A 14035-nucleotide genomic window follows, 5' to 3' on the forward strand; every position below is an offset into this window, starting at 1 on the left:
ATTTTTTAAAAATATTTTATTTCTCATATCATTCTTGCTATTAGTTTAACAAAACTCAAAATTTTCTCTTCGTTTATATCCCCCTTATTTTTTATTTCATAAAAGAAGACCACACCTAAGTCTTCAAATAACGTTATTGCTAATCCAAAAGTATTTAAACTATCTATTAGCCATATAACTTCGGAAGCATCTAAATCTAATTTTGTGTTTCGAATATTAAACTGTTTACCCCACAAATCGATACTTATTTCTTTCTTTTCTTCACTACTTTTATCAAAAAATCCTTGAATTTCTTCGAAGAAAAATTTTTTCACATTTGGATGTAGGGATGTTTTCACATCCCATTCCAGAGTTTCTTGATTCTTTTTTGCTAATATGATTCCACGACTTTGACTACACCATGACGGATATAAAGAAATGCACATTTCATCCCAAGTATTCGAATCCAAGTCATTGGGAGTTTCTAGTTTAATTCCATGTCTTCTCTTCATCAACTTGTCTCTTTTGGGTAATTTTTTTTTCGATTTTTTTTCAAGCTTTTTTACCCTAAGCCGGAAATTTAAAAAAATATATACTCAGAACTGATCAACATTACCTCGATGAATTGTATTCTTTTTCATTCATTTCAACTAAATATCCGACTATACTCTGGCCTAGATTCGTTATTTATCACATTTGTGTGAAAGTTATTAGAATTCAATTAATTTTAGCATGCTCAAGTATAAATCTATATATAACCTGAATGGGAAAAAAAGCGCCTTAATGCTTTTAAATATTTCAAAAGTTCAAGTCTTTCTGATGGATAGCAAATCGCAATTAAAAGCAGTAAAAAGAAAGGTAATAGATTTAATAATAAAACTCGGAGAAGATGAGTTGATACTTAAACAGACGGCTATTACAAATATTGGTTTACTTTTGAAAGAATGCAAGACCAAGCCACTGGAAAATGTTAAACAAATTTTGGTAGAAGTGTTAATGAGCATAATAGTATACTCGTCAGTAGATTCTAAGATTAAAAATTTGGATAATTTTGTCTCAGATATTCCACAAATTTTGAATATTCCAAATATAATTCGCTTTCAATCTATGAAAGTTCTTTTAGATTCTTGTTGTTATGATGAACTAGAAATTATTAGAAGGTTATCATCTATAAATGTTTGTGGGACTCAAGCTGAAAACTCTGAATACTCGATTCCAGCAATTGTAATCAGGCCACTTTTGGAGAGAATAGTAAATAAGCATAATAATGATTCGCAGATTATTAATGAAACAATCAACTTCTTGTTTCATAATAAACAATGTATAAACAATATGATAGATATTTGTTTTGACATCAAAGAATACGATCTATTACACAAATTTCTTTTAATTATTCTTCCTATTGTTGATTTAAACACTTTAACAAATATTTTTAATTATATTAACTTAAAAATAATTACGTTAAATTTACATAATTTCAGTAAAAATAAAAATGAACTAAATTTCAAAGTTATTAATATTCTCTATTTGATGATGGCAAATACTAGATGCGAATTCTCGATTATTAACATTTTGATTAATACAATTTCTATTATTGATATTGAAAAAGAAACTAGCTTTACTATTTTATCTCTAATAATTATATCTTCCCTAATAGAGAATTCGAGTGAAGAGGAAGTATCTAACAACTTGGGTGATCCTATTCAAATGATTAGATTGTTAAAATTAACTCTTGAATATGGAGGAATCAAACGGATTAGTGACAGGGAACTTGAAAGTATTAGAGATCTTATGTTTATCACACTTACAATATTATTATATAAATCTAAAGATATTTCAGAGTTTGAGATTCTCATGGAAGTAATTGAATTGTTCTTGAAGAATTTCAGTAATATTAATGTTCTAACATTAATATCAGCATTAGTTTATCATGTTAAAGGAAATTTAGTTCAAAATGATTGTTTTTGTTCTTTTTCTAAGAAGATATTAAATGAGAAATTCAAATTTAATGGGATAGAGGAGCTGAAAAGTATAGAGTTCAATTATTCTCCATTCAACAATTTTTCTAGAGAAAATATTTATGATGAGATTAACACATTATTCTTCGAAAATAGTCAGCAGTTAATTCAAAAAGAATTGGCCAATAATTTTGAAAACATTAAGATTGAATTAGTCAGCAAAATTTATAATGGATTATATTTAGCATTTAATTATCATAAAATACATTATTTCTTGGAAAACAAACTACTTAACAACTATATCTATGATGATGTATATTGCCTATCGATTATTAGTGTACTTTTAGAAATGGTCATAAAGCACATTGAAAACGGTGATCCAAAATATTGTAAAGAAATAGTTGAGTTTACTCGAACGCTTTTAATATTAAACAGTCAGTACCAAGTTAAAATATTTGATTCTTTATTTCCTATTTATGAATTTATATTGAATCAATTTAAACAAATTGATGCAATTACCGATTCTATTTACTATTCAATGATTTCTTTTGGTAATAACAAGAACATGGTTCCAATAATATATAATAAGATTATATCTGCCGAAGGTCAACCTAAGACAAAGGTTCTAGAGAAGATTTATCATTTATTTCTGAAAGGTGAATTACCTTATTCAAAGTTGGAAAGTTTATTAATTGATCAAATAGATTCTGAGCTCTCAAATACCAGTTTTGGTTTTGATAAATTTCAAAATGGAATTAAAATTTTATTTTGTGTTATAAGGTATAAGCCTGACATAGTTGATGAAGTTATTATTGGCAAAATACAAAAAGGTTTAAACTCGAAGAATCGAATTGTTGTCTCTTATTCTCTTCATTGTTTAATCGAACTTTGCAAATTTGGAATTATTGACTACGATAAGTGTATTAGAATACTTCTTGCAATTCACTCTAATATTTTGATCGTTGACTTTAATCTACCGGACAACATTACTCAATTAAAAGTTATAGAAAATCAAAATTTTGGAGTCAATAATTGTGTTTACCCCATTGAAATAATATCAAGCTTTCTAAGATTTTTTGGGCTTTATATTGATCATAAATGGCCATCAGAAGATGAATCTTATCAGAAAAAAATCCCCAATAATTTGTTTTATATTTTGTCCATGCTAACAAAGATTATAAAGGATAAAACAGGACTTGAATCGGTTTATTGTCTTAACATATTTTCAAAAATAATGCTTGATTTTTTTTATCAGCATGTAAATATGGATATTACTTTAAAAAGTTTTTTATCATGGTGTATTGAATTAGGTTTTTCGAATGAAATAGGTAACTTTTTTAATCTGTTAGATATATTACAGCAATTCATTATTATTATACAAAATTACGATGGAATAGACTTTAATACGTTACATTTTTTCGTTTACAATATTTCAAGCCCTTTAAAAGCTATTTTGAACTTTGAATTGATTAACGAGATTTTTTCTTCAAAAAAAAATACAAATGATCAACAGTTTGGAATGTATATGATTAATATTAAATACAATGCAATCGATTATTTGGACATGAAAGATACTTTTCTCGAAAATCTAGAAGGTAATTCAAATAATAATGACTCTAGTGAATTGATTTTGAACAAATTGAAATCAATTAAAGTTAAAACAACTCACAACTATTATATACAGGAAATTCTTGGACTCTTTCTATTTGATTCAAAACAAGTAAGAATTGAGGTCATGAAAAATATTGACAAAATTAACATTGATCAATTTAGAATTACCATACTAAAGGACTTATTTAAATTTTTTCGTAATATCAAGTTAATTTGTTGCACAACATTTCAATGGCAAATGGTGTTCCAATTTATTAAGATATTAAAAGAATATTTTAATCAGCTGGAGTTCATTTTTTTTGAGTTAATTCCGAGATCAAAGAATAACAATAATACTGGAAATGTTGAACAAGAGACTTTATTCTTATTCTTCTTGCTGCTGTCTTATCTTCCTTCAACAAGTAACCTGAATTTAATATTTAATGATTATTCTGATTTAATCAGAAAATGCAAGCTTATTAGAGAAAGCGAAAAGCAATTATTTGATGAACTTTTTATTGATAATCAGGCCATATTAATACTATTTTTGTCATCTCTTGTAATTCTCAGATACGATATACTTGACCAACTTTATAAAAGTTACATTTCTGAAATTGCAAATTTTGAAATATTACCAAACAAATTATTTATAGCATTTGTGAATTCAAATATAATAATAAATAAATATTTTTCAAATAAGAATTGCTTATTAAAGTATTTCGCAACCAAGAAATCATTCAATTTGGAAAAAAGCATAATTATTCTGGCTTTTCAAAAACGATATTATGTTAATAAAGAAATTAATGCCATAGATTTCATTTCTTGTTTATTAAAACACTTGCATCAGCATAGTTTAAACCATCTTGATACATTAAACAACTATTTTAAAGTAGTTAATAATCATCACAATTTCAAAATTTATACATGTATTGGAGCTGAAAACCAACTTTTAGACGAAATCTGTATCACATCAAATGTAAATCTAATTAATAGTTATGCATTTGGTGTTTTCTCTTTCTTTGATATGGCATTTGATACTTTTTCTGAGAAAGACGAATTGTTAGATCATGTGCTTTATCTTTACAATCTTTCTGCAAGCAATGACCCAAAAAATATTATGAATTTGATTTTCAGAACAGCTTCTGCATTAAAACTATTTCAGTATAAAATCATCACAGTGTACGAAATTTTTGATTATATTAATCGCTATTTTATTTTATATGGCAATAACAATAACTATAACAACGGAGTTACACAAGAAATTAATTTTCAATTGGGCTTAATTAGAGCATTTTGTTTTTCCTTTATTAATTATTATTTGAAAAAGATTGTCTCCACAAGTGATAAACCATTTTTGAAAAATGAACAAACCTTAATGATCGAAGAATATGCTATTGTGAATATGAATATCGTAAAATATCTCATTTCAACCATATTTTATGAAAACAGCACCAACGATAATCAGGCATTTATAATTTCTTGCATTAAGCTATTAAAAGGTTATTACTGGGTACCCTGGATATCTTTCTTATATAATAAATCAGTAAATAATTTCGATATATTAAATGATGTATGTGGAACGATTTATAAAAATCAACTTTCCAGTATTAAAGCTGAAAATAAAAATTTTAAAGGGTATGATAAATACTCAAATATCGACTTACTTTTACAATCTTGCACTAATGATCCAATAAAGATGAGTATATGCATACTGCTATTATCGCTTCAGACGATTAATTTGTCTAATTCCTTAGAAAACAAACTCAATTTTCATAATAAGGAAAGATATTTTGATATTAAAATTTTAAACAAAAATTCACTGTTTTTTGTAACAATTTTAAAATTTGATAGCTATACCTTTAGACTAAAGAATCAAATAGAAGATAGATGCCTTAATAATATAAGAGTAAATTTGAAAGATATTAATATTTTGCAAGATTTGGTAATGATTGGTGTCATAATTGAGCTTTTTGAAAGTATCCATATTTGTGAAAAGTTCACAAATTTTGATATATCAAACTCACTTGAGGTTATTCTTTTTCAAGTAATTATTCCATTATGCGATTTGATTTTATTAAAAGGTGGGCAAGATGATGAAAATCAGTTAATATTAGAATGGTTTGTCATTTTGATTACAAAATTTCTAATTTCCTATTTAAATTCAAATAACAGCTTTTCACGAAAAGTAATTGAATTTGGTTACTTGCTGTTAAAGATCTTCAAGAATTTAAAATTTAACGACTTAATTATGCTTTCTTTCACAAGAATTGTTGGAGTTGTTATATTTACAAGTGATTCAAATTTTTCTTTTCTTTATGAGTTTATTATTAATGTTTTTGATACATTGGAAAATTTAGAAAACTATGAAATGCAAATTACCACATTTTTTGTTAATTTAAATTCAGTTTTTAATTCAGCAATTATTTCAAAGAAACCTCTAATTTATGTTAAAATAGAGGTTTTGATAAACTCATTAGGAGAAATATCTTATAAATTATACAAATTCTATAACAAACCAATTTTAAATTCTTTTAAATTATTAATCAATACAATTTATGATTTTTTGAACTCAAATAATCAGAAAAGTATCATTTCAAATCTATCTAAAAACATTAATCCGCTCCTTCTTGATAGGCTCATACTAGAAAATAAACTTTCTATCAACATCATTCATGAATTTTATTTAAATCTTGAAATCAAGGAAATAAATTATGAAATAATATCTTTGGTAAATTTTTATTATCTATATTCATTGAAAGATAAATCGGCTGAAACAGAAATTCTCAATTTCTTATATAAAGACTTTGTTGAATCTGGAAATGCGTCTTTAAAGCGTATTGTGGTAATAATTAATTTATTTTCATTCATGCTGATACCTGACTCCACTTCTTTTCCATTCAACTATTGCTCGAATAAAGATTCAAAGTATTACGACGTTGCCAATTCCGAAGATAACATAGTGAACAATTGGATAGATCTGCGTTTCTTATATTTACTTGATTTAGAAGATAATCCAAAATTAAAAGCTTGGAATGGGCTTTTTATTAATAATGATGGAATAATATTTCTATCAAGATTTTATTATTTGGTTAAAAGACAGTTGTTTTCAAGCATTGATACAAATTTATTTTATGACAAGGATATTATTTCCTTCTCTTTATATGAATTTCCAAAAATTTTCTTATTTGAGTTAGATTCTAATTTAAGTTTTGATACTTGGAGAAAGTCGATTCCAAGTTTATTTTCTTACTCAAAATATAAAACAGTTAGTGTTGACCAGCGTCCATACCTACAATACAATTACAGACTTTTCCTTGAAACTTCTCATAAAATATTATTCAAGCTGAATAAGGAAAACTTGAAAACATCATTTACACAGTTTAAAGACTTATTCAAAATTATAATAAAAAAACTTATAGAAACTAATGATAATAAAAAATTAAATAATGAAATTAATTTGGCTAGGCTTTATTAGGAAAATAAGACCCCTCTCAATTATAGGATCTCTTCTCTTGCATCATACTTTGCACGTGTTACAACTGGAACATATTCTCCAAGAGAATAGTTTATTCTTTTATTGTCGGCTTGAATGACAGCATCTGGAACAACTGTAGTAAAACTGTGAATAAAATTTGGAGAAACTTGTGGCCCTTTTGTATAGACTAGATCTCTGATTTTTTGCTGTAATTTAATTCTCATATGTAACAATGTTCTTTCAGTACCTCTCAAGTAATTGATATTCGAAACTACTACATAGAATAAAGTGCGAATATTTCTTGTTAATGGCATTATCATTTCGAAAGAAACCCTCGAAATATAGAATAATGGAGGTAATACTATAAAGGTACCTAAAACTGCTGCGATTTTAGAATTTAAGTTCTGGCCATGCATAAAAGCCAATGAAAAGAATATACCATAAAAAACTGTGAGTAATGGTAGTAGTGCAATAATTACGAGAATTCTATACGATGCCAAAACGTCTGTCCCCCTGATCTTCACCTTTGAATTAGCCAAAGCTTTCTTTCTATGTCTCTCTGCCATAAATGCAGGAATATACCTAATTGGTGCCCACAAAGGAAAGAAAGATCCACCAACTATGCTAACAAGAATTAAAAGAAGAAATTTGGTTATAATTAATTTAATGCATTCATAAACTGGTTGTTTAAGCTGCCAAACTTCTCTATCTGGAACTCCATAGTGATTAATAATATCCTCGTATTCACACAAATCCTTTCTTAAGTGCTCAAGCTCGGGATCATCGTGCAATGCCCAAAAAAACTGTGAAAACAATTGATGGAGTAAATAGTAATTATCTTGAGAAAGAGCCGTTCTATCTGGTGGATATAATTGGACACAAAGTCGAATGCATGTTAAAGTTGTATAGTCCCTTGCAGAAAGTAATACAGAATTCATACCTTTTTCAACCATAGATAATAGCTCTTTCACTGCATCTGATGGAGAATCCTCGTATTTTTGGGCGAGTTCCAATGTGACAGGAATCGGTTGGCCAATTTCTACAACTGCGCTTGAGAGAGTTTTGTGTGGCTCGTAATAATTTAATCCTACAGGAACAATTAATAGATCCTCAGCTCCCTCTAATACTGAAGAAAGAGCCATAACTGCAACACCTGGCTTAAGTGGAAGAAGGGTTGTCCTATCATGGGATCCTCCTTCCGGGAAAATACCTATTGAATGCCCATTTCTCATTGCATCACTAACCTCTTCATATACTGTGCTTTGATCAATTTTTGGCATAATGAAAAAAGGAAAGCCATCTGTATAAGTAGCAGAGTATTCTACACCTATTTCCTTATCAACAATGATTTCATCATCTGAAACAACCTCCAATATTTTCCTTGACACACCTAGATCGTCTATTATTAATGTATCCTGGAATTTTATATCTATTTTGAATCTTGTTTTAATGCCCCTAATTTTTACATCGCTTGAATTAATCCAAATCAAACCACCTATACCTCTATATCTTAAATCCTGTGGCCTTTGAACAGGAATACAACCAGCAGATTGAGCTAATCTTCCAATTATCGGCCTTCTAAACGACGCTTCTGCTATTAAAAATCGTATTTGACGTGGAAAAATCGCAATCAGCATTGCTGCATCCACAAATTGGTTCATATGATTCCCAACAAACAAAACTGGGCCATATAGAGGTATTCTCTCTTTGCCTAAAACTGTAACATTTTTAAAAAATGTTCTCGTAATAATCTGTGCCAACAACTTAACTAAAAAATACATTTTTGAGGAAAAATCAGTAATAAATAGAAGCGTATAATGATAAAAAATTGTGCTCTATTTATAATTATATGGTTGCATACATCGAAATAAGTAGATATAGTATTTTTTTCGTCTAAGGTTCGAAAGGTAAATATTATTAGTTTCATCAAGGCAATCCCCACTTTTAAGCGCGTTATCGGAAAAAAAAAAGAATAAAAAATTTTCAGATTATCTTATAATTAGCATTATGTTTCTATAGAAATAGCGATTTAATAAACGTATTCCAATGTGGGGTTAATTTAATATCAGAATATGATTCATTTTCCTGAAGAATTCCTTCGTCACATTGTTCGAAAGTAATAAAATTGCCAAGGTCATCATCTATTTCCTTTATGTTGCAATTATTGTTTCCTTTATTAGACCTTGACTGCTCTAAGCTATTGGGGTCAACCCAATTAAAACTTATTAGATTATGTACATATTCACACTCTCTTAGCATATTGCTACAATCTAAAATCAATACATTCCATGCTTCATTTGACGATTCGCACTTTAATTCGTCTAAATTTCCTGTGGCGTTAACATTTTCATCCCCATCAAAAAACTCTTCATCATCAACCATTTTTGGAGGAAATTTAATTCTTTCCATCTTTGATAGCTCTGTGCTAAGAGTTTCAACACCCATTTCAATCAAATTAATAGCATTTCTAAGCCAAAAGTTATCTTTATCAGCTAAATTATTTCCATTGAAAAAAATAATTTGGAAGCATATCTCAAAAACTCCAACCAGTCTACTAAAAATAAATATTACTTTGTGAAGAGACTCAAGCTCAACCATTGCATGTATCGAAGGTAAATCATTTAAAGTACTTTCGATTAGGAGTGAGTTTTGATCCAGAATTGCAACAAAAACAAATTTAATCGATTGTAATAATTGAAACCCAGAATTCCTAAGTATACAAAGAGAAATTTCTGGAAGTTCATCATAAAAATAATCATGGGAAAATTTTAAAACTTCGGCGCAGACATTAAATATCAGTACCTTGTTTTCTTTACGATTCCAAAGTGTTATTCTTGAAGCAATATCAGTAATAATATTTGAAATATCCTTGACTAACTTGGTATTATTAATAATAAACTTAATTAAGTAAATTATTATTTCCATATACCACTCCTTTGAGAAATCGTCATCATTTAATAAATATGGAATGTTTGTCTTAACAAAGTTTTTGCACTTTAAGTTTCTATTTTGAGAACTTTGTTTATCTGTTTCGCTTAAATTATCAATTTCTTCTGCCTCACTAATTTCTGAAACCTCATTAATTGTGTTCAAATCCTGATTATTATTGCCATTATTGGTTTCATTTATGTAATTGAAGTTAAAGATTGACTTTTTAGAAATTGTATTTGATGGCAACAAAAAAAACAAGCTGTTCTCCATTATATTTAAAATAAATTCTGTATTCGAATCTTGAACCCCAGTAAATTTTCCTCCAAGCAAATCATTATTATTAACAGTGCTTAAATTTTGAGGGATAAATTCCCGAATTATATTTACAGCATTTAATATAATTTTGAGGTGAAAAATACACGAGTATGATTTTGTATCTTCCTTCAAAGCTAAGTTAGTTAATTTGTTTGTATTATTATTGGTTTGCTCATCTAATATTGAGATAGACTTCTTATTAGCAGAAGAATTTCTTGAAATAATTATTGGGGTTATTCTTTTTTTATTTATTGGAGTAATAGTATTACATGATTTTTTCGATGACAAAGAAAAAGGCGTGATATTCTCATCGTTAATATCACAATTACTTGAATTTGCAGTTCTTCTAATATTTGGAGTACTAAATTCATCAAACGAGTTGATTAATTCATTTGTACCATCAGTTTCAATATTTTTGTAAACATTAGTAGCTAGGCATTCAATTCTGAAGGAAAACAAGTGGCAAAGTTTCACAAGTAAGTATTGAAAATCAATATTTGATAATATTGTTTGCCCTATTTCATTATTAAGCACAATTATTAGCAAATATATTAGTAAGCTTCTGAAAAGAATTCTTTGGGGATCTCCTGACTCTCTCATAATAGCAGGGTCGTCTTTAATTTCATTAATTAATATATTTATCAATTCTTCCAACAACTCAAAATTTAAATTATTGTAAAATGAATATTCTATTTTGTTTGAAATTCGAATTAAAGTTTTTATTTCTGAGCCATCAACTCTATTCACTCCATCTATAATTATACTACTATTAATAATAGTAACAATGGAAATAATTATTGCATGATATACCCATGATCTAGAGATATAGTAACTTTGATATACTTCTCCAATTGACTGAAATGCATTAATGATTCCTAAATATTCTGCATATGAATCAATGCAGCACACAAAACACTTTTTTTTATTATCAATTTCACATGTATGAATTAAACTTGAAATGCTTTGGCTATTTATATTGACGCTTGAATTATCTAGTGCACTTTTTAATATAAATCTATCAATATCAAAAGGGCTCTCAATATCAAAATTTTTACAATATTTAATAACTTCTTCTAAAAACTCTATACAAAATTGTTTTGGTATACTTACTCCTTGTTGTTCAATCTCAAATATTTTATCATTGAATTCACATTCGCTGTTATTGAAACAAGTATCTTCTCCCATAAGGTAATTAGATGGATGAATTGAATACTTGAATTTATATAATGACATATTCACTCGCTTTATAATCGGAATGTATAGAATTGCAATCAAGTGTATCATTGTTGAATAATTCATTTTGAAAATATTTGAATCATTTAACGCATTAATATTTTGCAAGTTCTCAATTAATTTATTTTTCGGTTCACAAATTAAATTCTTAGAAGTATAAAACTCTCTATTTTCTGATAATTGGTTGAAAATCCCTAATAAAGAAACTTTTGGGTTGCATTTAGCTAGCTTGGTCAAATCATTTTCGTAGAAAAAATTTCGATTCATAGAATCACTTGTTTGTATGTGTTGTTTCATTTCGAAGAATAACTTACAAAGAGAAGGATTTAGGTGAAAAAACTCCAGTAATTTCATGTAAATTGATGTTAAAGTTAATGAAATATTGATAGATAAATTGTTGTCTTCACTGTTTTTTTTTGAGTCGATCACTAGTGGTACATTGCGAATATACTGAAGATAATTACCCTCCAATAACTGAAAAATCATGTTAATAATCCTAAAATTCTCGATGTTCCTTGAAATTAAATGATAAGTACAATTCATGAATTGAATATAAGGGAAGTTTTGAGAGTTTATCAAATGAATATTTCTAAAATTTGAAATATTTAGCTGAACTCTCTTTGATATTCTTTCTGGGAAAATATCCTTCTTGTATAAAAGAGTCATGCAGCTTCCAATTAGCAAAAATCCAAACGAATATAATTCTTCATAAATATTATTAAATAGATAAAGAATTGTATCATCACTTGTGTTTGGATGTAATATGACCAGAAATAAAAGTGTTATCAAAATCTCTTCAAATATTTCATTTTTATCATTGTGTTCATTATTAACTAAGTTGCTCTGTTTATTTCTGAATTTGTATATATTTAATATTGAGTTAAATATTAAAACTATAAAAGAGTTATTATTTTCAATTATTTGGCTACTAATTTCTTCCATTTTAATTATTAAACTCGGGTGTTTTCTAAAGTGATTAATAAGACGCTTCATTTGTAATAAATGACTTGATAACTCATATTTATAGAATGAGGAGTTATCATTCTTGCCACCACTAGTCAAGTAATCAAGTATATTAAATGACTCTTCATAAATTACATTAAATCCATCCAAATATTCATACTCAATACCGTAGTAAATAAAAATAAATGATGAAATCAAATATATAACTAAATTATATATTTCATTACACGATTTAAAAGAAATCTTATCATGTTCACAAGAGCAATATGAGCGTTCGTTCTCGAATTTAGAATTAAATTGAATTTTTGAATTGCAATTTTCAATTTTTGTATTTAGAATTAACTCGACCGTTAGAGGAAAAAACTCAACTGTAAATGGAAAAAAATTGATAAATGAGCTGAACAGAATAAGCAAGAGCTTGTTATTTGAGAGAAAGTTAGAGTTTTCTCTAAACCATTCTATATGAGTACTTCTGCTTGAGTTTTCAATTATCCAATCGTCAATTTTGCATAAGCAGGTTCTTTCATCGCTCAGTTTTAATTCAAATAAAGATTCACGAATTGAATTTTCCTCAGCCAATGACTTGAAAACTTGCAATGCGAAGCTCCATAAATCATCCTTTAAATCTTTCAAAAAATACTTTTCTTCAAAATATTCTTCTAACTCTTCTTTCCAATTAGATATTTGACTATTTGGAAACAAATATTTAGTACTAATTTCCAAATCACAGCAGATTAACATAATAATATAGTTTCTTGCCTTTCCTGATGCTATTCCAAGGAGAGCATCTCTCAATATTTCATATCTTATATCTTCTCTTATTTTATTTTTTGAAAAATTTAACTTTTGTCTATATAATATATAACACCATTCGAAAAACAACGATATTACAGAAACATCCAAATCCTCCATTCTAATAATAAAATCTGCAAAAAAACTTTTCAGTTTAGAGCCGGTAATATGCTTTGAAGTGATACTCAACATTCTTTCAAAAATTCTAAAATGTGGGATCGTATTCATAAAATCTTTAATAACTATTGATTTTAGGAATAACTGGATCCAATCCTCCATTTCAAATTCAGTTTTATTTTCAAACATTTTTTTCAGAAAAACATTTGAATACGATACGCTTCTTATTGGCCTAGACTTTTTAAAGTTTTTTTTCTCCTCATTAAAAGCACTATAGTTTTTCTTAATGTCGACATTTCTTGCTCTCTTCTTTTTGCATCTAACACCCTTCATAATTAATATACAGGAGGATGAAAAAAGAAAATTAGTGCAATTGTTTACATAACAATATGCATTTCTGTTAATTTGCTTTTTTTATCTATAATGTGGCCACGCTAGTATCAAATTACACTTACGCACAAATTTTTTCCTAATTTTATGCTAGTACAAGGCGGCAAAACATATTTTGACAACATTTTATTTATTCTGAAATTTTTGCTTAATTAAATATTTAGTCACTGTATCTTGATTTAAAATTAATAATTTCTCTATCCCAAACGTCACCTCTATTTCCTGTATACTGCTGAATTATGAGAAAAGTTAAACTTTCTATATATTAATTTTAAAGATATATACTAATTGT

At 27.4% G+C, this 14035-nt stretch overlaps 4 protein-coding genes across 4 annotated transcripts; 1 reads left to right on the forward strand and 3 right to left on the reverse strand.

Moving 5' to 3' along the window:
* Positions 1-23: 23 nt before the first annotated feature.
* On the reverse strand, positions 24-491 carry ELE39_002540 (uncharacterized protein; the record flags this gene model as incomplete). Its single annotated transcript, XM_067345390.1, has 1 exon — positions 24-491. One exon carries the CDS (start codon positions 489-491, stop codon positions 24-26), a length of 468 nt encoding a protein of 155 aa, XP_067202158.1.
* A 307-nt stretch (positions 492-798) lies between these two features.
* Positions 799-7002, forward strand: ELE39_002541 (uncharacterized protein; the record flags this gene model as incomplete). Its single annotated transcript, XM_067345391.1, has 1 exon — positions 799-7002. The coding sequence occupies one exon, from the start codon at positions 799-801 to the stop codon at positions 7000-7002; it is 6204 nt and encodes a 2067-aa protein (XP_067202159.1).
* Positions 7003-7022: 20 nt separating this feature from the next.
* On the reverse strand, positions 7023-8783 carry ELE39_002543 (glycerol-3-phosphate acyltransferase; the record flags this gene model as incomplete). Its single annotated transcript, XM_067345393.1, has 1 exon — positions 7023-8783. The coding sequence occupies one exon, from the start codon at positions 8781-8783 to the stop codon at positions 7023-7025; it is 1761 nt and encodes a 586-aa protein (XP_067202161.1).
* Positions 8784-9015: 232 nt separating this feature from the next.
* On the reverse strand, positions 9016-13686 carry ELE39_002544 (uncharacterized protein; the record flags this gene model as incomplete). Its single annotated transcript, XM_067345394.1, has 1 exon — positions 9016-13686. One exon carries the CDS (start codon positions 13684-13686, stop codon positions 9016-9018), a length of 4671 nt encoding a protein of 1556 aa, XP_067202162.1.
* Positions 13687-14035: the final 349 nt, after the last annotated feature.

Source organism: Cryptosporidium sp. chipmunk genotype I (assembly GCF_004936735.1).
Source record: "Cryptosporidium sp. chipmunk genotype I strain 37763 chromosome Unknown contig_26, whole genome shotgun sequence".
NCBI classification, from domain to species: Eukaryota; Apicomplexa; class Conoidasida; order Eucoccidiorida; family Cryptosporidiidae; genus Cryptosporidium; species Cryptosporidium sp. chipmunk genotype I.